The 27,869-nt window shown below is 46.6% G+C and overlaps 2 protein-coding genes across 8 annotated transcripts in view; one reads left to right on the top strand and one right to left on the bottom strand.

The window, feature by feature from the left end:
- Eip74EF (Ecdysone-induced protein E74) overlaps positions 1 to 10,729 on the top strand; it is a 293,260-nt gene extending 282,531 nt beyond the window's left edge. For all 7 annotated transcript variants that reach the window (XM_075688765.1, XM_075688768.1, XM_075688762.1 and 4 more), the window contains 3 exons: positions 6,055 to 6,369; positions 6,941 to 7,238; positions 8,005 to 10,729. In XM_075688765.1, the coding sequence (XP_075544880.1) occupies positions 6,055 to 6,369; positions 6,941 to 7,238; positions 8,005 to 8,113 (722 nt within the window). In that variant the 3' untranslated portion in view covers positions 8,114 to 10,729. The remainder of the gene's footprint in view (positions 1 to 6,054; positions 6,370 to 6,940; positions 7,239 to 8,004) is intronic.
- A 1,842-nt stretch (positions 10,730 to 12,571) lies between these two features.
- Lamtor1 (Late endosomal/lysosomal adaptor, MAPK and MTOR activator 1) overlaps positions 12,572 to 27,869 on the bottom strand; it is a 28,285-nt gene continuing 12,987 nt past the window's right edge. Inside the window, exon 5 of the mRNA XM_075688772.1 lies at positions 12,572 to 12,762. Coding sequence (XP_075544887.1) covers positions 12,667 to 12,762 — 96 coding nt within the window. The 3' untranslated portion in view covers positions 12,572 to 12,666. The remainder of the gene's footprint in view (positions 12,763 to 27,869) is intronic.

The following is a 27,869-nucleotide window of genomic DNA, read 5'->3' as shown; positions in this document are numbered from 1 at the left end:
AAACGAAGCCGCAACGGCGGCGGCCTTGGTTATGCTAAGGCCAAACTGCTTGGAGCGCTTCTTTCAGCTCGCCAACGTGGCGTCATCGGCCATCGTCGCGTAGCTGCAATGCATTGGCTGTCGCCTATGTAGTATATATCACGAATCTTCGCACGTTGTCACGTTGCATTCGCCTTGTAAACGCCGGTTTTAACCACTTGGGGTTGCTGTTGTGGACATTGTCGAGTTCCACAATTGCCAGTCAGTTAAGAGAGACGGCGTGGCCTCGGTGGAAGCCAATCGGCGAACGGAAGATGGTGGAACTCGATTGTTAAAACAACCGTGGACGATAGGGCGCCACATAGCCGCCCCGGGGAGAGAAAAAAGAAAAAGAAAACCTTTACGTTGCCACGTGAAGCGACGCTGGACGTATTTACGGCGTGTATTTTCACACCGCGCTAAAAGCTCGCTATATTTAGAGCGGAAATTCGTAAAACGGGGCTTGCAGCTTCAGTCGGTAACCGCATATCGATTCATTACAACGGAAATAACAGTGCCATAATGCGTAGCGGCGAACACAGGCTGTGAAAAGCCTACAGTACGTTGGATAATATGCATTCCCTGCTTTTGTAGCTTTAGTACTTCGTACGAACTGTTATTGGAAATGAACAGAACCCTGTGGAACCACGTCGGGTTCTTTTAAATCTGGAGAAGTCCCGAAACGCTCTCTCTGGTTCCGTGCGCAGACGGTATCACAAACTAAATAAAGAAGGAAGAGAGAGAGAGAGAGAAAGCACCGTTTCCAGACGCGCAAAAATGGTGCCGCTCACGGAGAATGCACGGGAAAAAGAGAGCGTGCTGTCGCGAGGCCACTGTTCCGTTCCTCTCGGCGTGGACGCCGACGCTGCTTTGTGGTGACCCCCGACCGGGAAAAAGCATGGAACCACGCGGTTGCGGTCCCTGCCCGCGCCCTTGTTTGGCCCCGGCGCATTTCAAGGTCAAGCTCAGCTGTTGCGCCTGGGAGGAAGCGGAACTCGGTTTCCACCCTAGCGGGGCTACGAGTTGGAGGGCACGGGGGTGCACAGAAGGGCTCGGGGACCCGAGCTCCGCGGGGGCCCCTCCCAAGAAGCTATGCAGGAAGAAGGGCCCCGTCCTACTGAGCGAGCGAAAGAAAAGTAGGCCTAACCAGTGTGTGTGTATCCGGGTTGCCACCGTTCCCCACTTCTTCCCAGTCGGGGTTTCTCGGCGGTTTAAAGAAACGAAAAGAGCCAAAGCTGTCCAGGGAACCGGCACTCTGACTGACTGCTTCTTCTTCCCTTTTCGTATATGTTTTTTCTCCCTCTCTCCTTCTCTCGCGCGCGGTTTTCGGCAAGCCTATGCATTGAAGAGAACGGAACTTGTATTACGTGCGCATACGTAAGAGGAGGCAAGGTAAAAACGAAAAACGCGTTACGGGAGCCGCTGCCATTGTGTAATTGGTTCTGCCACTGGGCCGAGAGCGGCCGCCGTTTCCGTCGCTCTGTGCGCAAGAAAAAAAAATAAAAAATCGTGCGCGACAATGAGACAGGTATAGGGGAGTCGTTAGTTGTGAACTGAGAGCGTTGCGTAAAGGGAAAGGAAGGATGAATTTCTCCGAGCTTTCCTTTTCGAAGCGACCGAGCCTTTGTTAGCTCATGGGAAGCCAACCGCTGGCGGTGAGAGCAGGCAAAGAAAAACGGCCTCGCTCGTCCCCAAATGACCCACTGGCGCAAACTCGCTCACTAGAGCGGGCGCTAGCTGTTGCGTAACAGACGTCTTTGTGGGGTCGCTTGCCCGGTACCTGTCTTATGAAACGATTGAACATAGCCGGTTCCGATCGACTAGCCTATATTTAGACACCGGTCTTCGTCCTGCGCGTTGGCCAAAGAAGCCAGTGGATTGTGGATGCGTAGCTACCTGCCTACGTCCGGCTCGCCGGTTTATACGTGCTAGCACAGGGAGCGTGCTGCTTCCGACAGCTTTTTGCTCCAGTAACGCGCACAAACGTGAAGCCCTTTCTGGAACGAATTTGCTGGCCGCTTCGCGAAAGACTATAACCCGAGCACTAGCGACCAGCGCTCTCTCGAGCGCCGTGGGGTTTGAGCCCTACAACGTTCTTGCGTTCGTCAACAGGAAGCTCGCTACTTCCGCGATTGTCTTCTGTAAACTGAGCGTGTTAGCTGTGCTAGCTTTCGAGGGCCTGCACCGCGAGAAGGGTCGCCAGTCCGGGGCGTCGCAGATTGTGGCTGATAGCGGCGAACGTCTGTTTGCCTTCCGGCTTCCTCCCAGGGCGCGAAGTCCACTGTGGCTGTATCCGGCGTCGCTACTCGCGCGCGCTTCGCTTGGAATGGAGTTGTGTGTTGCTGACTTGCTTTCTTTGTTGTTTTTGCTTCCCCCTCCCCCTCCTTGCGGTGTCCGAAAGCAAGCGCATTCGAGCCGCCCACTATCTATCTGTCAGCCATGACGGCGCGGAGCAGAGAGTGTCGCGATGACACCACGCGGGGATGGAGAAAAAAATCTGATGGTTGCGGCGAGAAAGGGTGCCCGCCGGCGGCGAGAGCGGACGTTGTTACATGGCGCAGCAGCGGCGATCATCTCGATTGGCAGAAGAGCACGTGACGGAAACGGTCGCCCACCAACGGGCGCCGCGAGCGCGCAGGTGAAGATGGCTCGCCGGGCGTGGCGCTCTTGGGCTGACCTTGGCGCGAGCCGGAGTCGTTGAACCGGCGGCGCGTTTCCTTTTTTTGGGCTCCCCTTTCCTCCTCCACCGTCGCCTCGCTCACTCGCCGGCGACTACGACGACGACGTGCGCGCGCCTGAGCCGCCGCGAGAGCGGAGCTTCGCTGCAAAAGAGCGGGCGAAAGTGCTCCCGTTCTCTGCGGCTGACTGCACCGCTTCGCCAGCACATTGGCTAACGTACCCTGCGTGGGCATTATTTTTTTTTTTTTTTTGCGCAATGGCGCGCCGGTCCCGCGTGCTCGCTTTCGATGCCGTCGGGTTGCGGAAATCCATGAGCAGAATCTCTACCCTACGTTTCATAAACTGCTCTTTAGCCCCGACAAGATGCCGATTGTCAGTGATGCGAAAGCAGGAAGTCGTTTCCTTTTCCCCGGTATGTATATCTTACGCGCATGCGCCAGCGCACGGCGTTGTTACTAGAGGACTGAACATTAGCTGGAGCTGCCGGTCGCTATCCTCCTCTCGGCGCGGCAAGCAGTCATGTCACATCGGGCCTTCCCGGAGCCGCCTGGGCGGAAATTGAAGTGGTGTGTCGGCTCCCCCCCCACCTCCGCGATCCGTCCCCTCGAGCGGGAGGACCAGCTCAGCCAGCTTCCTCTTTCTGAAAGGCGCACTGGCGAGGCGGCGGTATTTTTCGCCCCCCTGCCTGGGCGTTTCTCAGGCTTCAAGGTTAGCGGGTCAGTGGCACCAGGGAGGAAAAAGCGAAGACGGGGAAAGCGCACCTCCCTTCCCCCCTTGCCAGCAGGCACAAAAGGGGCGCCTTCTCTGGGTCCGCTACGCTTCATGTTCCTCCGTCGATCGCCGCTCTTTCGGGGAAAGGAGATGAGATTTCTGCTGGCATCTCCTGCCTTCGGATGGGGGGGAGGGAGCGTAGTGGAGGGAGTAGTCTTCGAGCGAGGGGAAATTTTTTTTCCTGTTGTGTGACCCGTTCCCCTGTCTACGCACGGATTGCGTAACGAGTCTGCTTCGCAACTGGTCATCACTTCCGCCCGGTGTGCGGGGGTGTCGTCGTGGCTCTGGCCGTGACGCACGCCGCGCGGTGAGAATGGGCAATATATCAAGATCGACTGTATTCAAGTTATTTAGGCGCGCAATAACTTAGAGGATCGCACACGTTGTCCGCTGCTACGATTATTATTACGTGCGGCTCCTCACTGGCAGCCAGTTCCGAAAATGAATTAATGAACACAGCATGTATTAACATGAAGTTGACTATATGGCCCAAGTGTCTAAGGCAGAAATAAAAAGCAAATAAGAACAAGCCTTTCGATTTGCGAAGCGGCTCTCAACAGTCTTAGAGCGCATCTTTTACTGGTGGTTTGAAGAAACCAGCTGAGGAATACGGCCACGTAGTCGATGCATGATTATTTCTTGCGATACTGCCGTCTGTATTTAGTATTTACGAAAAAGAAGGAAGTCACAAAGCAGCCTTGAGCGTTCAGCCTCGACAACGCGTTTAATGTGCGAAGCGCCTCGTCCCAAAGCAGTTTGTTAAAGTGATTGCGTTTTGCCTTTCTCGAGGCGAGGGAGCTGAAGCCGGAACACGTGAACGGCAGTAGCAGCACTGCCATGTTTCGAAAACAGGGCAAATCGCTACGCTATGGAGGAGGTACTCTTGAAAGAGAGCCAACGACAGAAGCCGCGTAGGCCGAGAAGCAGCTAGCGGCAGAGCCTGCTTCAAAAAGAAAAAAAAAAAGAAAAAGAGAGAGATCTGAGAGAGAGAGAGAGAAAAGGCACTCCGGGTGTCTGTCTGCCATTGTGCGAGCTCTTCCGGCGGGCTGACGTCATTGGCGTTCTCCCCCTCTACACCTGCACTGCCGGAGTCAACACACCTTTCAAGGTTAACCGGAGCTGCTGCGCATCAGACGTACAGCGCCGCCGTGCGGAGGCGCTTGAAAACGCAGTTGCCGTCGGCGGTCTTCTGTCGTCTGCTACGTTTCGTGTCGCGAAGTGGAGGCTAGCGTGGTAATCAGGGCAGCGCTCGTGTGCGGTATTTGAAGTTCCCGAATTCCCATTTCACTTCTTTTCAACGCGAGAACCTGTCCAGTATAGCCCGTTGCCGCGAAAACTGACCGTTCTTTCGATGTGCGAAATTACCTCCTGCGTTGAAGTCGGTTGTCAGCTGTCCTGGCGCATAGTGATAGCATAGTCTACGAGGCTGAAGTCCAGTTCATACGAGTGTCCAGAGCGCCTGTCGCTGCCATGATGTTAGTCACCGTTTCATTCGTTCCTTTTCTTCATTTTTATCCCCCCACCCACATCTCGCCCCTCCTTTTTTGTTAACTACCGTTCGCTCTTGCTCTCGCTTTCAACCGTCTCGCACGTTCTCCGCGTGTGTGCACAGGAAACTCTTTGATTTCCTTTTGAAGACGTGCCGGAATTCTGCTCTTGGGACCGGCAACGCTTTCGCGGAGGAAGCCCCGTCTCCCTCCTTTCCTCTCTGGGCCGGCTGTCTGGTTGCCCAAAGCGTTGCATGGCAACCCGGGCCTTTGAACCCTGCGCGCTCGATTCGTAACGGGGTTACTATGGCAACAGAGCCACGCAGTCCGGGGACAACTCCGCCGGAAGCGGCCGCCGCATGTCGCTTTACTTGCGCACTTTTTTTTTTTTTCCTCTTTTCCCCCCCGCCTCCTCCCCAGAACGGGGGCGGTGTTTGGAGTTGCTTGCCGCGACGGTGTCGCTGGGGTCCTCTGTACGGCGGTTAGCTCATGCACGAGCTCCAGGATTTGATCTGGGGAGTGTGTCTGCCACTAGAAGTACTTCGAGTTCCTCGGTAGTTAACATTTATATTCTCGAATCGCTCCGCTAGAGGCAGCAGCATCATGACAAAGCCAGATGTTCCGAAGTCATGCCACAGCAACGAAAGCAGACGAATTTGCGCCTGCCGTTGCGATGAACAGTTAATACGCTTCGCAGCTGCGTTCTATTTTGTTCTCTCTCTTTATGCTCTGTTTTAAAATTGCCATGCTAGAATGTTTCTACCACTCATATTGACCGAGTCAACAATAAAATTGTCTGCATGTGAGACTCGCAAAACCCAGAAATATAATGGAAGTGAAGCAGAGCTACTAAAGAACTCAGCATCAACAGTATGGCCACAGCACCACCAACATATGATGGAAAGAGTCACGCAATTTGCACAAAATGGTACATGTAGGATGTAGCAAGTCACAAACATGAGAACTTTTCGGACTAATTATGTAGATGGCACTAGACAGATTATGGCTGCTTATTCTGTACTGCTGCTCACGTAGAAACCTCGTACTTATTGTGCAGTTTCATCAGAAAAATTAAGTTTGCTATCCTGTGTGCCTGCAGATGCCGAACTGCAGCACCTGTACCCCCCGCAAGCGCACTACCGGCCGGGAGGTTCTCTCGGCTCAGTAGTGCCTCATGGGGGCAGCACCCAGGCGAGCTACCTTGAGGCAGCAGCACTCAAGAGCCCAAGCCACACCCTCGCATACCCCACACCTGTAGCTCAGCACCCTGGTCTGCCCTTGGCCCTGACCCAGCGTGCAGGCTTGCTCCACCCATCAGGCATCCCCACCTCAGTTATCACCGCCCACACACCCAACGAGGACATGGGATACTTTGTTGAGGACCTCTCTTTCCAGCCACCCACCAAAAAGAAAGGTAATAGAACTTTTTCAGCCTTCTCTCTCCCCTGTTCCCCATTTTTCACTGAATGCTGATTATATTACTATTGTGGGAGCATATATTCAGCTTAACCAGATTTACTTCTTCTGGTTCAGCCAATTGATTCTCAGTGATTCTGACGGCAAGAAGATTGATAATATGGCTCCTATGTTTGGTCACACAGTTGAAGTGAGCTTTTATTATTTTTTTTCAGAAGCACTTTTCTTACCAAACACTTAGCGAGAGGTAACTGAGGAGCAAAGTGACAGAAGTCATGCACTTCTGACTCTTTTGACAGAAGTGCTGAAGATATGAAGATCTGAAGATTTGCTGAAGACAGACAGCTGAAGACTTAATGTACACTGTTTGCACATTATAGATGCACTCTCAATCATTATAGATCTCTCAATCGCATGCCTTTTACTCAAAAACTTGCAAATGATCTGGCTGTTTCAACTTGCTAGTTTCAAGCATGTATGTGTTCAACAAAGTGTACTTAGGTGCACGCTGAATTGTGGTTTGTCTGTGGCCTAAGTGACTGAGACAAGTATGCGCTTCCTTGGTGCAGGAAGGAAACCAAAAGCAATGCTGCACGATGCAGGGGGCCCCCTGAGTGGCTTGGCTTCCTCCTCGTCCTCATCTTCTCTGAAGCAGCAGCGCAAGAGCCGTGAGGGATCGACCACGTACCTGTGGGAATTCCTGCTGAAGCTGCTGCAGGATCGTGATTACTGCCCTCGCTACATCAAGTGGACCCACCGTGAGAAGGGTGTCTTCAAGCTGGTCGACTCCAAGGCTGTCTCCCGCCTCTGGGGCCTGCACAAGAACAAGCCCGACATGAACTACGAGACCATGGGACGGGCGCTCAGGTCAGTAGCTTCTGCAATGTAGCTATGGAGGCAGACATTCACCTTGTGAATTGTGGCACCAGTCATAAACACTAACATGAAACATGGAGGCAGGTGCTGATTTGCTGCTCCATTCTAAGGACATTCTGCAGACTTATGTCTGTAACCCGAATCTGAAGTCTAGAACATCGCATCACTGAAATCTTTTGTGTTGTCAGAAAAGTGATTTTTGTTTTTAGTGTACTGTTGTCATTTAAGTGAGAATAATGTTGATATGCAAGTACTACATCCACAAATGTTATCAGTGGGCTACAATTCGCATTTATCTATATTCTATATAAGACTGATCACATCATAGTTGCCATGAAAGACCTTTGACACACCATATGGCTAAAGAAAGTACCATGTAGTGACCAAATTCTCCAAGTGGGACTCGTAGTTCTGGTGCTCCACTTGGTTTCAGTGCCAGACACACAATGGAGTTTCATGTTTAGAGTTTCCAGACACATTGTACATCATATTTTTTTGTTGTGGTCTTGGTAGTCTTATAGGTTCATCAGTGTGGTAATCAGGTTGTTTAGTTTTGAGCGCTGTCAACCAACATTATCATAAGCTTTGCTAAAGTTGAGTATGTCACAATTCAGTGCATTTGTGCTAGTTCTGTACGACTCCATTATCTGAAGACTTGGGAGCTGTTAGTCATGCAAGGAATTTCAGCTGCTGTACGTGCTTGCATAGCATTGTTGTGCTGCATAGCCCTTACCATATCGTTTCCACTCTTCTACAGGTACTACTACCAACGTGGCATCCTGGCCAAGGTGGATGGACAGCGTTTGGTCTACCAGTTTGTCGATGTACCCAAAGACATAGTGGAGATCGACTGCTCTGGGGCGTGACTGGGTGGCGCCAACAACCTGCAAGTGCAGAATCTGGGACCCCATGCTATGTGTCTGTGATGAGGAGAGTCTCTGCCGGCAACCCTCTCTCCACAAGATAACAATCCCTCCCCCTCCCTTTCTGGCCCAAACCTGCTGGAGCGGGATTCCGGTGCAAGAATAGAAGACATCTGTGTAGATGCGGAGGCCACTCCACGATGACAGAGACAATGGACATAACATTATGACTAGTGAGAGTGGTTCCGCGGCACTGCGGGCCTACAGGACCCGCCCCAACGACCACAAGTCCCAAATGGTGCTGCAAGCCCTTCTGATAGCTGCTGCTTGGAACTTTGTGCTGGCCTTGGCAGTCACTATACGCGGTCTTGGTCGGGGCTGCTGGCTTTGCCTGCGGAGGAAGGAGTACCTGTGCTTTTTTTTTCCTTTTTTTTTTCCTTCTTGGATGCAACATCCACTGCCTGTAGTGGCCTACTGGTGGACAGGAATCCATGTTTCAGAGATATCACAAAGCTATTATTGACAGAGAGAGGTACAGAGAGATACTATATAAGAGATATACTACCTATCACAGTTTATGTGGACACAGAATGGTGTTTTCCTTGTGGGTGCAGACCTCAGCAAGAGCTTCTTTTACCAGGGTTTAGATACAGATGGGCCATGGTTGTCTTGCCATTGGAGCTGTCAGTTTAGTCGGGTATTGTCCATTGCTTGGACAAGAGGAAGTCAACAAACGTGTTATCACAGCATTACATCTGAATCGCCACACAATCGGAATGTAACACAGACTAGTTAGAAATCCTTTACTTTGTTCGAGTTTGAATGAAAGGACACAATTGGAAACCCAGCAACATTCTGCACATACTGTATGCTCATAGTGTCACCGACGAAACGAGGCAGCTCCAATGCTAGTAGTGCAAGAAGAGTGTGCCTGCAGTTTTTACAAGTGCAGCAGAAGTGACCCCTAGCCATGGCATTGTTTCGAGGCTCACATTTGCGCATCAGGTGCAGAGCAGATGGCATTGCTGATGGGAGCACTCTTAGCATTCATTGGGCAGAACAAAAGCACTTGGCACCAGAGGAATCGTCGCATGTTTGTTGCTATTGTTCCTCAGAAGGCCTGAGCTCATCACGTCTGTCTGCTCTTGGAACAGATTTGTGTCTCGTGATCCCCTCTTTGTGCCGATGTTTCTGGATGTGTCCTTTGTTTGTTTCCTGCTCCACTTTGTTGTCGTGCTAGGTGCCTGGCCACTACTTGCTGACCAGTATGGTGTTGTGTTTCAAGGGAATCAAAATCGCAATTATGAGCTCCACGTATCTACTTCACTGTGTCTCTTCACCCAGGAACGCAGTGGAGGGGTAAAAAAAAAAAAGGCAGAATCGTCTAATTTAGGAAAAGAGAAACATGTAGCATAGCTGTGGCATGCATGTTTGTTGAAGGTGCCGCGTACAGACCCAAGTGTTTTGGAAATGCCATCACATGCCGTCCCCCGATAGCTGGATACAATCCACAGCCTTCGGAAGAAAAGGTGGAAAGTGCTTTGAAGTGAAGTGCCGACAGGAAAGTGCTTGAGACTTTTTTTTTTTTTGAAGTGAAAGTCTCTGTGTGAGAATGTTGTTGAGTTTGAGGACGAGTCTGTTGCAGAGTTTATATAAAGAATGCATAAAGCAAATAAATTCTAGTAGCAACCACTTTACACAAACCACATTGTACATAAGCTCAGAATTATTTGCACATGCCTCTTTTATGAGTGCACAGGGCGGTATTGGGCCCAACATGCCAGAGGACTCTGGCGTTATTGGAGCTGAGAAAGGAGCTTTTCTTTTTTTCCTGGAAATTCTTTATTGCTATGGGAAGACCATAGTTCCATGTGTCTGCGTATTCCAAGCAGCTTTCAGTGGATTTCTGCCTCGTCTTTCCAGCTGCAAGCTCCAATTATTTCTCAACTTGCATGACAGCAGGCAATCGAAATGAAGGTTGCAAATCTAAAAATTCTTGGTTAGTTCACCTGTAGACCTCTAAGAAAAGCCAGAGTCCTCTTCAAGCATTTGGGACCCCCTTGGCGGCTGAGGGGTGGCCAGAACACACACAGTGATCCTTCCAGTTTACATTATTGTACATATTAGCCAATGACATCAGAACATAAGAAAATGTGAACCAATGCTGTACTATACAGTTGTGTGCACTATGTATCTCAAGTCACAAAAAAAAAAGCATTTTCATTGTGGTTTACTTAAATGAAAGACGTCGTCCTACAAAGAAGCAGTGGGAGGGACACTTAAGATATGTGTGTGCTTCACAAGGATGTGTTTTTCTTTTAGCTTCATCTTCGCAAAAAATAAAATGCCTGTACATCTTGGGGGTCTTTCCTGTTTTGGTAACATTGCTTCACCTATGTCCTGTTTCTCTCGGCTCCCCCCCCCCCCCGTTTTTTTTCTTTTGCTCCTTGCATTGTATAAACATGCGACATCAGTTTGGCATACGTCACCTCTCCCCCAAGCGGGCAGAGACATGGAAGTACACTTGTGAGATTCCATGCTTTTAAAATATATTTTCATGTGTTGTGCTTTGTACATACCTATGTCCTAATAAATTTAATGTACTACTTTGGGAACAAAGATGGCTATTGTTTTTGTCACACACTAAATGACGCTGAAAACTAACCCAGCGGCAGTTTTGCCAGGCGATCACATTCGGAGATGACATTTTTCCGAAATTTTGCTTGACTCGGTACCAGATGAGTCATTCATTATCTTTGGAAGGCGCCAGTGATGCTGTCCACCATGTACTCTGACGAGTCCAGTGTCAAGTCATGCAGAATCTTGCAGAAGTGATAGTATCTCCTAATGTGATCACCCAAGAATACCGCCCATGCTTGTATACAATGTGCTGTACTAGATCAGGAAAGTGAACGCAGCTCTGTCCGAGACAGTAGTATGGCACTGAAAAAGAAAACTGCACAGTATGGACTTGAGATGCAGAGAAATGAATGAAAGAAGTCTTAAATAAAAAATGGCAATAGAGTACAAGATCTCTGCGCTACTGTCTCTAGTTGTGTGGCAACATTTTGGTGTGAAAAGAGAGATGCCAAACCCAACCCAGAATGGCAGACAGTCTAGAAACTCAAAACATTTGTTTAATGCTAAGGGTTGATGCAACCGAACCTCAATATAACTTAGTCACATGTGGCAGGGGAAATACCTTCATTATATAAAATATTCACGATAAGCATATATTTGTTGCATGTTGATGTCGTCACTAAGATTTTAGAGGTTTATCAGATTGAAAATAGGTTTAGCCTCTTCGTGGAGGAGCTTTTTGAATGAAATGGGAGCTTTGAGGGGCAAGCTGACAAAGGGAATTTCATTAAATGTCTATCACAGAGTCTAAGATGATGTGGCATTTTAGAGAAAATGTGGAAAGAAAATAAGTGGCAAGGCAACCAGTCTCGTAAAAAAAGTTTTTGCATGGCAGACAACGGTGTACAGTACCAATGTGTAGAGCTGAAAAAAAAAAAAAGTTGAGCAGTAGGATAAAGCACACAAATCTGCATGGAATACGAGCGCGTCCTCCTTGAAGATTCGCATTCGTTCCATTTATTATGCACTTGCAGGTATAGTGAAATATTAAGGGGACACTATGCAGGAATAAGTTACCCCACATTAGCAAATTAAGCTTGTGAAATAGCAATACGTGCACACTAACCAAGAGACCTGGTAAGCCACAAAGGACTCGGAACCAAAACAAAGGAGAGTCTACGTGGCTGTGGTTTACTGCTTTATCAGAAACAGAGGATTGAATTGCATATTAAAACAAAGGCTCAGCGAGCACTCGGGTCATGGTGCAAACTTCAAGCACACAAAGTCTTTTGTTTCGGAGCTAGTTGTTTAGGCAGGCGTGTTGTTACAGATTCCTTAGCAGATTTTAACTTCTATAGCCAACGTCCTGCTGTGAATGAAAATAAATATTTGAAATGGTACCAGTCCCAAGTGATTTAATACGTTTGTTTGAAAAGTGTGTTGTGGGATACCCCTTTAGTTAAAGCACATTTCCTGCTTAGATGTTTTAGACAAGTATAGAAGGTAAACCGCATGTATAATTTCCAAACTGGAATTTTAAGAATCTATGTTTGGAGGTATGAAATCGTTCTTTCCCTGTCTATAAAGCTTAGTATTTGGGGCAATAATGGGATTCAGTATTCCACAGCAAGTGCAATGCTACAGTGAAAGGCTCCGGATTAATTTTGACCACTTGCCTTTCTTTGCCACGCACCTGCGGTGTTTTGGGAGTCGACCCTCTTCGAAATGTGACCACCCATGCTGTAATACAATCTTCACACATGACCACAGAGGTCTCAATACATTCTCTCCTCGCACGAATGTAACTGTCCAAGCCAGGGATCAAATCTGTCTTCCTAGGGCTGGGTCACACTGGGATGACAGAGGACACCAATGACCACGTATGTGAAGGCATTTTTATGGCAGCATATGTACAAGAATACAGTTCAAGCAGGCCAGAAGAGGCGCCCCGCGCTGGACATGGCTACGGTGGACTGCTACGGTGGACTGCAGAGTTGGACTACCAGGTCCTCCTTGTGCTCAACTTGGACATCGGCTAGTACCTGTTGGACTTTCTCCATCAGGGCATCCATCTGCAACAAGGTGCAAAATGCACGAAGCAGGTTAAAAAAAATTATGGGGTTTTACGTGCCAAAACCACTTTCTGATTATGAGGCACGCCGTAGTGGAGGACTCCGGAAATTTCGACCACCTGGGGTTCTTTAACGTGCACCTAAATCTAAGTACACTGGTGTTTTCGCATTTCGCCCCCATCAAAACGCGGCCGTCGTGGCCGGGATTCGATCCCGCGACCTCGTGCTCAGCAGCCCAACACCATAGCCACTGAGCAACCACGGCGGGTGCACGAAGCAGGTGATTACAGAAGATAACAGCACAGCTAGTATAGTAAAGTGTAGCTTTGGCCGAGTTGGTTCAGCACTATGGTAAGCCAGCATGTTATTAATTGACAGGAAGATGCAGCTGACTTCATGTCTGTCTCAAGTGCTCTGTCCAAATTAATATGTACTGATTTAACATAACGCATGACTGGCTCGCAATGATTCAAATTCAGATGATGTGCACTTTTAATTAAAAGAAGGAATAAAACACTTTAGCCCTGTGCTTTTGTGACACACAGTTCAAAGGGCAGTTTCCCTTAATTCAAGCTTTTCTCAACCACATGGATTACAGTGTGTCAAGAAAGTAACTTCTGGAGAGGAGAAAGAAAGAAACCTAACCACAGAAAGTATAATCATGATGATCACAAATGGCAACCTCTTTGAATTGGGCTGGCAACAGTCTGTTTGAGGAAACCTGTTTGAGGCCTGCTTGAAACCTGTTTGAGACCTGTTTGAAGCCTGTTTGAGGGAACCGAGGGACCCAATATTTATTAATCGCACCATACAAAAGCCAACAAACAGGCACCAAGGACAACATAAGGGAAACTACATGTACATACTAATTGAAGAAATGATAAATTACTGAAAAATAAAAATGGATGAAAAAAAAAACTACTTGCCGCAGATGGGGAGCTGTTCCACGTTTTTGCATTAAGCATGCAATACTCTTACCAATTGAGCTACCGTGGCACCGTTTGCCCATCCACTTTCTGGGGTATTTATGTTTTATGATTAGAACTAACCCTGGGAGTATTAGCCAGCGCCACCACTCGCAAACCTACGATTTTGTGTTCGTGTTGCTTGAAAGTAAATTATTTCTGTGGTGACAGCGTCCACAAAGGATACACACTCCATGAAAGTGGTCATGCTTCTGATGCAACCATTATTAAGGCAAAATCGTTAAGTGGCTCATCGGTCGAAAAATCCGTTGTTCTGCGTTATCAAAAAATTCACCGTCTGGTGTTCTGGCACCAAGATTGATGGCAGTCAAACTCATGGCACTCACATTAATTAAGGCACAGTTAATTAAGATAGAATTAAGGCACTCGAACCCACGACCTTTGGTTGGAGTCAAACCCTCGACTTTTGGGGGTAGTCGAACCCACAGCCTTTGGTGTTAAGGCAAAGTTATTTAAGACACTTGAACTCGCAAACTTTGGTAGGAGTTGAACCCTCGATGTTTGGTGGGACCAAAATTCAATGGCACCAAAATTAATGATGCCACCACTGATGATCGAACCCATGACCTTTGGTGGGAAAAACAAGTAATAGGAAGTAACAATGCATTTGAATGAGAATGTCAAGTAATTTAATGTCCCGTGAATGCACAGGCTTTTGCCTTCATCCTCTTTAGCATATGATAAAGTGAATGACAACTTTTTTAGATGGCCCAGTCCACATATAAGCATACTGCTTTTCCGTCACAAGCGTGGCAGTGCCTGGTTATGAATGCAATGTGTTGCTTCATATATCTTGCAGGTACACAGCGATGACTTGTTGACATTATTTAGTAACTGTAGTGAGCTTGCTATACCTGTGAGATGTACTTACAAACCAAAAACGGAGACAACAGCCAACTATTTAGTTCTGAGATAGAGGGCACTGAATCACGAACCTGGCAGAAAAGCAACATTTTTCAAGCCTTTGGTAACTTAAGCAAAATATGTGACCAAACTAGCTGGTGATCCATGGTGTGAATTTACAGTGCTTGGTACATAATTTTGGTACTCTTTACAAAGGTATGTATTGTCCAACGAGCGCATATGAAACAGTAGACTTCACATGCCAATTATTTTGCCACTCGGTGTGACCTTTGAGATTGAGACCCTGTGGTTATAGCCTGTATGCAGGGTTCTCCCTAAAAAATTTTGAGAGGTGGACATTCGAGGACTAGCGGGAGGGGTGAATAATGACACCACAACAGACGTTCATGCGCAATCACACAATGCAACAATACAAAGGACTACATACTTCACATTCAGTTTCCGATTATTCAGCTTGGCCCACTTTTCCACTACCCTATCACCTAAGGCAGCTCAACATCAGGCCCTTCACACACAATACAAATGAGGCTGTCCAATAACTCCTCCTTGAGGCGATTTCTCAGTTGTGTCTTGATAATTTTCATAGCTGAGAAGTCTTTCTCAGTCTACCGTGTGCGGCAGGTGCACAAGGTATGATCCAGCTATGTGCACCATAAGGAGAAAGCTCTTTCACACTGTGCCACGAAAAGCAAAAAGTCCGCTGCTGTCAGCTTTTGCAAGCATGTCCTGGGTATATGTCTTGCCAAGAGTGGGGTACAGCGTTTCCAGCGTATTGGCAATTTCTATTTCATTGAAACACACCATGTCTTTGTAGCTGCCTTGGGCAAACAGAACAGATTAACTGGCCAATATAGGGTGTGGTCTTGAAACCTGTCCTTGACATATTCTACCAGCTTGTTGAATGCCCTTTTGGTGCTGTGGAGCTATTCCTCAGATTCTCCTGTGACTGTCACCTGTACAGCACGACTGACACAAAAACCATTAACCTTTGTCTCAATGATGCCATGTGTTTCCAGGGTCTTTATGCATGATTTGACAAGTCCCTGCACAAGGTCCATGTGCAGTGATGATTGAAGTGTTCTCAAAAGCCCATCAACTAACGGGAGAAGCTCACACATCATCAGTAGGGTCCCCGCAAACTTCACATTCATTACAAACTTGAACAGTCCTGTTGCCTTGATGTCGCTACATTCTTCTGCCTCCCCAGGCAGGCTGACCATGATGGCCGAGAGATTACTGCGGATGGCTGGGCATGAACCACCAACACCCTGCCACCATGCGGAACTGCCTCGGTGACCTTCCCTCCGCACCTGGCTCTAACTCCAGAATTTTTTTGCACAGCACTCAGTCCAGCTGTTCGAACAAGGTGGATGCATAAAAGTTGTACAGCTGCTGCAACAGTTCTTGAAATTTACTGACTTACAGAACTGCTCTGGCTGTCTGACATGATGCTAGGTTCAGCTTGTGTTCTGCACAATGAATCCCTACAACCTAACACAATGAACCCCTAAGCTCTAACAGCTACCTTAACAGCTCTAAAGGTGTTAGAGCTTTTTGCTTCTCAATTAACAACTTCCCAGCTCCACCTTTCTTTACAGTCAAAACAGGGACGCCTTCAGTTCCAATTCTACGAAGGGCATCAAAGAGCAGGCCCTTCTTGGTCATAAAATCTTCTACAGCACATGCAATGTTGGTGGCACTGAGAGCTAATGCTCTTTCATCATTAAGATGTAGCTCAAGGCTGCCCAGTACATCCATCATGGACAGGAATTTTACTCTTGATTCCCCAATGAAAATGTACCTGCTGTGGATGACCAGCTGCTCCACGGTGGTGCAGTCCGCTGTTTCCTCGAACACGAGTACAAAATGCTTACTCTCACTCATACAAGCTGTATGGTACACTTGGTGCAACGGAAAAATTTGGAAATGAAATGGATTGTAACAAATATAGCCACAGACACAAGAAAGCTGAGAAGTGCTCAATATGTTTTTGAACACAGTATCACAAGGAAAGCGCACAGGAAACTACACATTTTTTGCTTTTCTTTCTTTATTTCAAGTTACTGACACGAACTTCCCTCTTGATTTCTTTGTAGTGTTGCATGACTTTTCTTTCCATATCACCCACCCTCCTGACGTAATGCCCTTCGTGGCGTTAGGGTATTTGAGTAAATAAGAGAAAACACGGAAAGACACTTTATGGAAGGTTATATGCACGGTCCTTTCTTTGTATGCACCTTAGGATTTTTCAATGCAGAGCAACATGACCTATCGTATATGTGATCGACAGGCTTACACTTGCTCACTATTCCTTGTGGTAAATAGTCTCCATGGATGCACATACTGCAAGACAAAGTTTACATTTTCCATCATACTTCAGTGCTTTGTAAGGAACACAATAAGAACAGCTGCCACTTATTTAATGCAAAAAATAAAAAGTGCCAGTTTAAAATCATGAGCAATTTTGTGCATGCAATGACCTCAATTTATGGACTTCGTAACAATAATCACATGAACTGATTATTAATGCCAGAGCATTTGAATCCTGCATGCAAATGAAGTAGGAAACATTGCCATATGACACGAGGAGGGAACAAGAAGCATTGACTGTATTAGTCAAAGGGTGCAGTGTCGCATCCCGCCAGTTTTCACATGTACGAGGGTTGATCCAGAAATAATGTTCCAAAAGAGCTCCAGGTACATGGGAAGGTGCGAGGCGAAATCCAGCAACACTGCTGCGCCTGGCTGTTCTTCCACTCTCAATTCCCCCCCAGCCGTGCTTCGCTGTGCCGCCCATTCTTGGCTCAACAGCTCTCTGATATGGAGGTTCCCATTGTTGATCCTGCAAAGTGCGAGATTTGTTCCATAATTTGCTTTTTGCATGTCAAAGGGACTCCATTCGTGGATATTCATCATCAGTTGACAGAGGTGTATGGTGACAAGTGCATGTCCGTTCAACATGTCCGAAAGTGGTGCAGTGAGTTTAGTGCTGGTCGGAAGGAAGTCCACGATGAATGGGGTGGAAGACCGTCAGTTTCGGAGGTGGTTATTGAGATGGTCCAACGCGAAGTGCTTCAAAACAGGAGGGTCACCGTCCGTGAACTTGTTGCTCAAATTCCTGGGAGTTCTTACGGTACAGTGGAAGGAGCTTTGACTGAAAAATTGGGGTATCACAAGGGTTGTGCTCGATGGGTACCGCGGCTATTGACACCAGACCACAAGGAGAAACGCCTTGACTGTGCTTGCCAGTTTCATCAAAAGTGTCAAGAAGATATGGAAGGATTGTTGGACTCCATTGTTACGGGAGACAAAATGTGCGTGTTTCCATTTCACCCCTGAAACTAAACAAAAAAAGAACCCAAACAGTGGCATCAACCCGGAGGCACCAGTCGTAAAGAAGTTCAAACAAACTCCTTCTGTTGGCAAAGTCATGGCCAGTGTTTTTTTGGAATAGTAAGGGGATACTGCTGATCGACTTCATGGAATGTGGGACAACAATCAACTCTGAAAGTTATTGTGCAACACTAAGAAAACAGAGGCGAGCTATCCAGAACCGCCGGCAAGGACAACTGGCAGCCGGTGCAACGCTGCTTCATGACAATGACCGACCTCACGTCTCCCGTCAAACCAAGGAACTCTTGACAAACTTTGGGTGGTGTGTCATGCCTCACCCACCGTACAGCGCAGAACTCGCGCCTAGTGATTATTGCTTGTTCCCCAAGTTACAGGAACATTTGAGTGGCCAACACTTCTGGAGCAACGATGAAGTCAAAGAAGAGGTGAAACGCTTCCTCAACGGGTTGGCGGCAGAGTTCTACGACATTGAATAGGTCCAAATGACGTATGTGTATGAAAAATTTGTCAGTGGCTGAATACATATTCTCTTAATATTAGCTCGGCCTTCACCCTGATATAAATAAAAAACAGTAAGAAGATTTATGCAATACGACAAATGTCAACAAGCTCTAAGAAATCAGGCACTCTACAAGAAAATTGTACAAGCTGGCAGGTATGACAGTGCTATGCCTCAACTAACCACACTAAAAAAAAAAAAATGCTCCTTGGCGATTTCTGCAATGAGAAGTTGCTTGAGAAACACCCCTTCACTCCATTGCTTTTCAGCTTGCACTGACACAGCACAGAATTACAAAATTTTCAATCAGGAATAGCCCTAGAATGTCACTGACGAGCAGTGACAATTTCAGCTGAAGGGTGTTGCCACTATGCTGACTTAAACTGACTCCAGATTAATTAACATGCACCTCAATCTAAGAACACAAACATTTTTGTATTTCACTCCCATTGAAATGCAGCTGGGATCAAACCCGCAACCTCAAACTCAGTAGCACAAATCTATAGTGACTGAACTGCCACAGTAGGTTTTTTAGTGATGAACAGAGGAAAGTCGAGGATATGGGGTCAAGTACTATTCACTCGAGTTCACACTCAAGGTTAAAACCTCTATTATTGATCTGCGAGGTGCTACAAGAGCTACTGTCATTTTGGGTGGTACTGGATGCTCTCTCCTTTGAATGGCCCTCCACAGTTGTTTCTTCACCCACTTTCATTGCCATTAATTCATTATGTCTTTAGTTCAACTTGTAAGTACAAGTAATTTCCCCTATGTTTTCCTTGGTCTCTTTGTTTGTTGGCTTCTCATGATATGATTAATGAAAATTGGGCATTTCGGTTAACCCCATTTCTTCTGGTTCTTACATAACGAGGGTCTCGAATCCGGCTACATTGATGCCTTCGGTAGCATGTGCGGGTTCGTTGACCAGCTGCCTTCACCCACAAAGATCACATACTCGTGACGCCTGCAGCAGAAAGGATGTTCCACATCCGCCGCCAAGGTTTGCGAGTGGTGGCACAGGCTAAAACTCCTAAGGTCAGTTCTAGTAGTAACACACAAATACCCAAGTGGATAGGGAAACTGCGCCGCAGTAGCTCAATTGGTTAGAGGATCGCAAAGGTAATGCAATGATGTGGTATCGGCAAGTTTATGCGGCAAGCTGCTTTTTTTATCCACTTTCACTGCCATCAATTTATTATTTCTTTAGTTCAATTAGTAAGTACAAGTAGTTTCCCCTATGTTTTGCTTGGTGTCTTTGTTTCTTGGCATCTCATGATGACCTCTACAGTTATGTTCAGCACTTCTTTTCCTTGTACTTGATTTGAAGCCTGCCTGCCCATGAGGATAAACAGCCATCATTACCCATCAGATTGACACTTGCAATGCGTTTGATTCACTAACAGACATACTGGGTGCATGAAATACTTGAAAACGCAATTATGACTTAAGAAAAACAACCAATATATGTCGTGGGAGGAGGCGCAAAAAAGCAGCCACCGTAGCCACGGTTTATTTAGGCTGGCCTGTCATGGTGCAGCAGGATCTCAGGAGTGGCCAATACCGCACCCTATCAGGTCGAGCGCGCTATCACATTATATTCTCGCGCCACATACATGTGAGCCGCCGTCTTCACCAGATCTGGAGACGATAGCCACGCCACTACAGGGTCCCCCTCCTAATGCAAAGCACTATTGGAACATGTGTAAAAGGTGCATGTATAGAAAGAAGAGAGACTGCAAGCCTATATACATGAGTGGCAATCTGTAGCATCAGTCCAGTCCAGTTGAAGTCTGTGTTGCGGCGAAGCGCATAAATAGTTCTCTGGTGGCCGTGGCTGAGTGTCTGGACACAGGGCACGTTGTCTTGACATAGGTTGTGAGCAAGGCGAAGCCACAATGATGCCGTATTGCGAAATCACAACCTGCCGCAGGTTCTCATAGATGCCCGGACCTGGTAGAAGTCGGAGCTTCGAAAAAAGACCGCCTGGTAGCTCGCTACTTGTGTGGAGATGGCATAAGTGTTGGTCACTCGCATTGTCGATGTAGAAGTGATTCTCGAGCTGAAGAAGCCAGATGGCAGAGCAGCTCCTGCAAAACTTGAGCAGGCCATGCATCTGCGAAAGGTATGGATGGATGGATGCAAAACTTTAATAAGGTCCTGAGGTACGCGACTCAGCGTGCTGCAGGCCGCTCCCACGTTGGGACAGTCAGGCCTTGCCCGACCACCGCATCGTGGGCCCTCTGGACAGCCCATAGTTGCGCCCCGGCATCGGGGCTCTTGATAGCGGAGAGCCACTTGTCCACATTGATTTGTTCCGTGCCTCGTAACGAGGGGCAACGCCAGAGCATATGGTCTAGGCTAGCGATGTCATTGCAGTGCCTGCAAGAACTAGTGGCATAGGTGTCGGGATAAATTTTGTGGAATAAAGCCGGGTTGGGATACGAACCTGTTTGCAATAATCTGAGGGTCAATGCCTGCGCTCTATTTAACTTCTTGTGTGGAAGGGGAAAGTCTCTCCTGCCGAGATAAAAGTGCTGCGCAATTTCGTTGTATGTAGTCGGTTGATCTCTGTTCTCCACCACTGCGGGCCGGCGTTGGAGTTCTCCATGGTCGCGGAAAGCGAGACCACGCGCCTTGGAGTGGGCCAGCTCGTTGAGGTTTGTGGGGCCTCCCATGATGGATCCCATGTGAGCGGGGAACCACGTGAGAGTGTGGGTGGCGATGCTTTTGCCTTCGAGGATGCGACAGGCTTCCTTACACACGGCGCCAACGCTGAAGGCGCGGATGGCTGCCCTGGAGTCGCTAAAGATATTGGCATGTCCGTCGTCCAGGAGGGCCAAGGCAATGGCCACTTGCTCGGCCGCATGCGACGACGTGCTTCGTACCGAAGCGGCGTTAACGGTCGAACCTCTGTGGTTGATTGAAACTACCGGTATGAGCACAGAACATTGGAAGGTTTGCCTGCTGCTACTCGCAGTGATATCCCAAATGCCGATAGCATCAGGGTCGCAGTGATTGCTGAAGGCATCGCCAAGATTGTGCTTGCTGTGTGGATGTGCCTGCCAGACTGAAATTGCACCTAGTGGAGCCAGTGGGAGAGCCTCTGAATTGGTGATGAGTGAGGTGCCCCAGAACGGTAACCTTGTGGAGCGTCCAAGCAGCAGTCATGTAGCTGAATGTTCTTACGTTTAGTGCGGTGAATTTCTTGGAAACAGTTGTCGTGCAGTTGCCTTTGAAATGGGGAGGATACTCACGAACCGAGTAGAGGTTTGATGCTGGGGCCAGTATGTGCCGACGATTGACACGGGTGGGCTCAGGTGATGTGGAACGACAAGACACGGAATGATGCAACAGTTCAAATGGCGGGAGCAGTTGTGACCGAGCGCTCGAGGTGGCACAGTTAGCAAGCACGGCTACCCGCAAGTCCTCATAGAAGTCGGGGCTGGGGGTGGCAGCCGGAGCCTGGTATGCAGCCAGAATCTGGAACGCAGCCAGAGCTTGGAACCTTGTTAATACAGGAAGTAGTTATACAGCTGGATCAACTAGATGTCAGGCATGTTAATGTAGAATTCCCAGACACCCTACAGCCATGGGACGTGTGCTGGTCCTCGTGAGAGGCCACGTCACTCTCACTTTGGTAGAGTCTGTGCGTTCATGCTGGCATGGCTGGGCTCGGTCGTGCGGTGTCACCAATTTCTGGGATCGGTCATCCAATGTCACCAATTTGTGGAAGGCAGCACAAAGACGTAGCTGCTGTAGCCACAGTTTATTTAGGCTGACCAGCTATGGTGCCGTGGGATCTCTGGAGTGGCCGATACCGCGGCCACTCAGGTTGAGCGCACTAGCGTGTTATATATTCTCGCGCTACATGCACGTGAGCTGTTTTTCTTCACCGGCTCTGGAGACGATAGTCGCGCCGCTACGATATCAATTGTTTTAAATGACATTGTTTCATTCACTGCTGCTTTCTATAATGCTACCCTGAGCTTCAATAAGTGTTCCAGTTAGCATTACTGCAGAAGGGTTTTCAAAAACGTCAAAATTTAATTATACTGTTTCGATTTTCGAAACTGCATAGTGGATTCAAAAAGGGTTGCATGCACAGACCAGATATTGCACATTCATGTTTGCCACTGCTTTCATAACAGCAGCCTTCAGCGTGTTTTTAATATTGTATGGCTTTTTGTTAGTCTCTTGTCTATCCCTCAGCGACACCCCAACAACGCTGTCTTCCTTAGCGATGCTCCTGGCATACATAGTTGACAGCTATGAGATCACACTGAAGGTGCAAATGGGGTTTTACGCACTAAAACTAGGCTCCAATTAAGAGGCATGCCATAGTGGCAGACTCCAGATTAATTTTAACCACCTGGGTCTTTTAAATGTGCACCTAATACATGGTACCACTGGTGTTTTTGCATTTCGCCTCCATTGAAATGTGGCCTCTGCGACAAGTATTTGATCCCATGGCCACAGAAAAGGTAAAATAGTAGTAGAAACTCTAGCTTTTTGTGTGTCAGGAAGCAAATCCATCGGGGAGAACTGGTACTTATTTTCATCATGCACAGAAGCCTCAGCCTTGACATCTGGAGCTGCTTAGCAATGGCCATTAAAGGCTTTCAAGGGTCACAATGGCATACACATGCTGGTCAAACTCATTGTCCAGATGGTACCTGACCACTGGCAGTACTCCTTTCTCTATGCCATAGATAATGCTTCACTACTGAAAGCCACAAGCTCCTGTTTGATCATGAAGAGAAAGAACCTGGTCGCATTCAGGGAAGTGGCACTGACAATGTTGCTGTGGCCAGCATTTGACTAGGACTACATATGTTTCCATCTCCAGTACCAAAATTGAAGCTGCTACTCTGGAACAGAGGGGCTAATGAAGACAAAGACAGACAGAATATTAAAGGGGCCCTGAAGCACCTATTTAAGTAATCATAGAATGACGCCACTATTAAATTATTTCTTCTCACGAATCTCCCGCTGAAAAAGAGCACAAGCAAAGTCATAGGACCGGCGTGCTGCTTTCTTTTTCATTTTACTTCCACTAGCATGCTGGATGCTACACAGGGAAAATGGCAAGGGAGCACAAGAAAGCAACGCCCCAATGGCCCAGGCTAAAGATCAAATGTCTTGGTGGCAAGACAACTTGTGGCGGCACCACGTGGCAGCTGTGATATCTACACTATGCTTTTAATCTCAGAGACCATGCGCAGCAGCCATACGCAACTTCCGTGTGTAGACCAGCAGTAGCAAAGATGAAATGAATTTTGTCTTTTTGAGATCACAGACATTTATGTTCTTCATTTAACTCAAATGAGCAATAACTGTACTATTGAGAATGTTCCAACAATAACAAAATCAGCCAATAGATGTTGTGGGTCTAGCTGCTTGCGATGGCACTGCATGAGTACATTGTGGAGGTGAGGGCAAGCAATTTTTCACTGCTTTTGACACGAAATTGTCAATTCCTTGCTGCATGCATATTTGGCTCACATATTCACAGCAGCTTTGATAACAGATGAGCAACATTTCCTTACTACATTCAAGAAGTGTTCCAGGGCCCCTTTAAGAGGAAGCTTTAGCTCGGGTGCTCCTATCTAAATACATGTAAAAGCAGAATTCGTTTTTCTCGGCAACCACTGCACCAAATTTGACGAAATTTGTTGCATTTAAAAGAAAAACATAAAATCTAGTAACTGTTGGTTTCGGATTTTCGATTTAGGTTGTTAATTTTTTATTAAAAATTGGCAAAAATCGAAAATTTTCAAAAAACGAAACTATCAAGTTTAAAACTCTGTAACTCAGCAACGAAAATTGATAATACAATTTCATGAACTGCATCTAATAGTACATCTAAAGTGGACAAAATTGATACGTTACACATGAATGTCAAAAAATATAGTAAAATGGAAATATAGGTTTTGAAGAACCCAATGTAAACAACGTAACAAATTCACGTAAGATATAAAATGACGTATCGAATTTGTCCGCTTTCAATGATCTGATGGATCTCGTTTACAGAACCGCGATATCTGCTCTTGATGCAGAGTTATGAATTTGTAAACTTCGTGCTTCTATTTTTTTCAAACTTTCGAATTTTTGAAAATCTTCTTAACAAAATTCAGAACCTAAATAGAAATTCCGCGACCAACAGTCACTAGAACTTCACTTGCCCTCTCAAATGCAACAAATTTCATTAAAATCGGTCCGGGGGTTATCTCAGAAAAACGTTTTTGCGTTTTTACATGTATTTGAATAGGCCGCGTCCGAGTTGGGCCCGAGCTAAAGCTTCCTCTTAATGTCCATGTTGATTGGAAACGATGTTTGCGTCTTAATTTGTAGCATTTTGTTCGACAGTTGCTGCAAATAACAGTTTTCGAAGGGTCATGATGGGGCATTGTGTTGTCTATTCCCCGGTTGTATTGGAGCCAGCATGCGAAGCCTCTCGAAGCTCTCCACCAACCGCCTGGCAGTCGATCCCAAGCGACAGCTATGGAAGCAGCGTGTTGCTAGCATTCTGTCACAGGGTCGAGCGTGTCCGGTATTTCGGTAACCAGAGGTGAGCTGGTGGTTTTGACAGATGGGTTGAGGCGTAAAGTGAAGACCCTCCATACTTCTATTGCTGAGATGAAGAAGCTTTAGCGCAGACATACTTGAGCGGCCTGACTGGTCTGCATGGTCCAGCCACCTGGTTGCGCAGAGCTTAAGCAGCCAAACAAAGAGCTAATATTGCTGTAACTAAGTGTAAAACGTTTTAAACGTTTCGAAAGACAACATGTTCACAGTTAAGCTCCTGCCAAAAATTCACACCAGCAACAAAGTACTCTACATTAAGTTATGGCTATACTATTTGTGTTTGGTTGAGCTCTGTGCCACCAGACAGCAGCACCATGTAGGACGTTCACATTTGCGCCTCCACTCAACCCGTAAAACACCCAGGCCCAGTCCACGTGTGTTTGTGTTTACCCGAATAATGGGAGACATGAAACATAATTGTGGTATACAGTAATCCCTTGGCGTGAAGTGACGGCCGCAAACGCGTAGATGCTGGTGCTGATCGGATACCGACAACTAGCAGCGCAGCCACTCCACTTGCATGTTTGCCTTGCAGAGGGACACAATGTCTCAGCTTGACATGTCACCAATCGCTACATTTGCAGCCCACAAGGCAAGGGCAAACCATGGTGCTTGCGAAAAGACCGATCGAGGCCAACACAGACTGTGCATCTTGCATCAACACGGAGCACATTGTAACACAAGCAGATGACACTTGCTGTTTGCTGGAAGTGCTTGAGAGTAGTGATAAATTGTCGTTGTGCATTCTCGTACTGCTACTTTATTTTTAAAGGAACAAATCCACTAAGATTCCAATTATTCCGAACAATGTTTGTTGGCCATAAAGTTGGAAAAATTATTGATGCACCTTGGGCAGCCAATCAGATAGCTCGCCTTACTGGCATCATATGGTCACCTCACGTCCCTTGGTCAGTGGCAGCTGAAACCTGAGCCGAGTGGCGTGCTGCGATCGGCAGCAATGTATCTTTTTAAAACCCTATAATAAATTACACGTTTTATGCAGAGTGCTTCAATGCATCACTTAATGACCAGACTGGCCAACCCTAAAGACTCAATACCTTTGTACAAAACTGTCAAAATTGTTTCATGCTCCCTTTAAGTATAGCCTATGGTGCATTTCTTGTACTGCTTTTCACACAAATTCACGAACCAGCTCAAATAATGACCCTGTTATATTAAGATTTGTGTTAACAGAAATAAGTTCAAGCCACACAGTTTCCCTGACATTGTATGGCAATGTCATGTTGTTTGACTCTGCATTTTGTGTCAATTCTACCTTGCTATTGCGCAACCTTGCCGCTATTCAAGCTGTGCAAGTCATGCAGTGACAAACTTTCACGTCTACAATGCACTTATATTCATATTTCACCAAGACACAAGAAGAATGCCAGTAGTATAATTTCGTTTATGTCACATAGCTTCCAGAGAAACCATAAAAAAACTTGAGCAGAGCTGTTTGTCTGTGAAATTACTATTTTATAGAAGCCTCCAAGGCTCAGCGAGTGCAATGAAGTCTTGATATAACAAAATTATCGAACCCCAAGTAAATAAAAGTTTGGTTGGCCGCACTTCATTTTAATGAGTGTTCTACTGCTACAATAAAACCAAAAATGCAACATACGAGACAATAATGGTAAAAGCAAAAAAAATTTGTTTGCTTGCAGCTTCAAGTATGTATTGTGGTAGCAAAAATGTCATAGCTTAGGTGAGTGCAATTGGAAACTCCACATTCTAGATGAATATGCATGCTTTGGCTAGAAGTTGTGTAGAAACTGTAGAAATTGTGTAATCCATTATTTGTTTGCTCATAACCGCAACTGATGCCTTTTTAGTTATACATCATTATGTAACTAAGAACAAGAGGTCCTGTTGCAGTTTATAACTGTGGGACCTCTTTTTGTATAACACCTTCTGTATATATGTACCTGTAATGAAACAATAAACTTAAACTTTGCCTAGCGAAATGGCTTGATCAGCTCGCAACTGGCAAGCTAACCTGTTGATCCAGTGCGGGCACACCGATCGCAAAGGGCACATTAACAATTGTGTAAAGCATATGTGATTTAGCATTATTTACATGCCATGTATTCACACAGCAAGCAGCTAGCAGTCATTCAAAATCGTCAGAAGCCCCTCTGCTGGCCCGTTAGAGGAATCACGTTTGCGTATATTCTGCATAAATCCAACCAAGATTTCTTTCCACTGAAATCAGCATGCACGCTTATAATGAACACCAGATGTACAGGGGAGGGACTGCCCAAAGTAATTCTGGAGCAATTTTTGGCACAAATAAAATTGCATTTTGGAGCAGTTTGTACGTGACAAAATTGCACTTTGGAGTAGACTAAATTTCATTTAGGATAAATTTGGAGCAGGCCGATCTGAATTTTGGTGGAATAAGGAAATACGGCAGTGCACTTTGAAATCACGACAAAATGCAGAATAAACCAACACAAAGCACAAGTATAAGCGTGCATTGTAGTTATAATGCACTAGAATAAAGAAGTGGGTCAAGCTACAGCACGGGGCATGCTTTCCTGTAAAGCGGAAAACATTGGTGAAACTACGATTGAACTATATATTCCCTTGCCGATGCTCATGACGATAGTGGAAAATGTCATAAAATTAAGCGTTCCATTCAATGGGGTAACAATTTCTGGGTGACTGTATGCCACCATAGACCGAGAGAGCTGCAATCAATGCTGGGCTGGTATAACATAAAACTAATGTAATCTGTCTGTATTGCAATAGCGATACAGTCGACTCCCGATAATTCGAAGCCGCTTAATTGGAATTTTCGGTTAATTAGAAGTGAAGTG

Source organism: Dermacentor variabilis, chromosome 4, assembly GCF_050947875.1.
Source record: "Dermacentor variabilis isolate Ectoservices chromosome 4, ASM5094787v1, whole genome shotgun sequence".
Classification (NCBI taxonomy): Eukaryota; Metazoa; Arthropoda; class Arachnida; order Ixodida; family Ixodidae; genus Dermacentor; species Dermacentor variabilis.
Note: the sequence above shows the minus strand (reverse complement) of the source record. Positions and strands in the feature narration are given on the sequence as shown.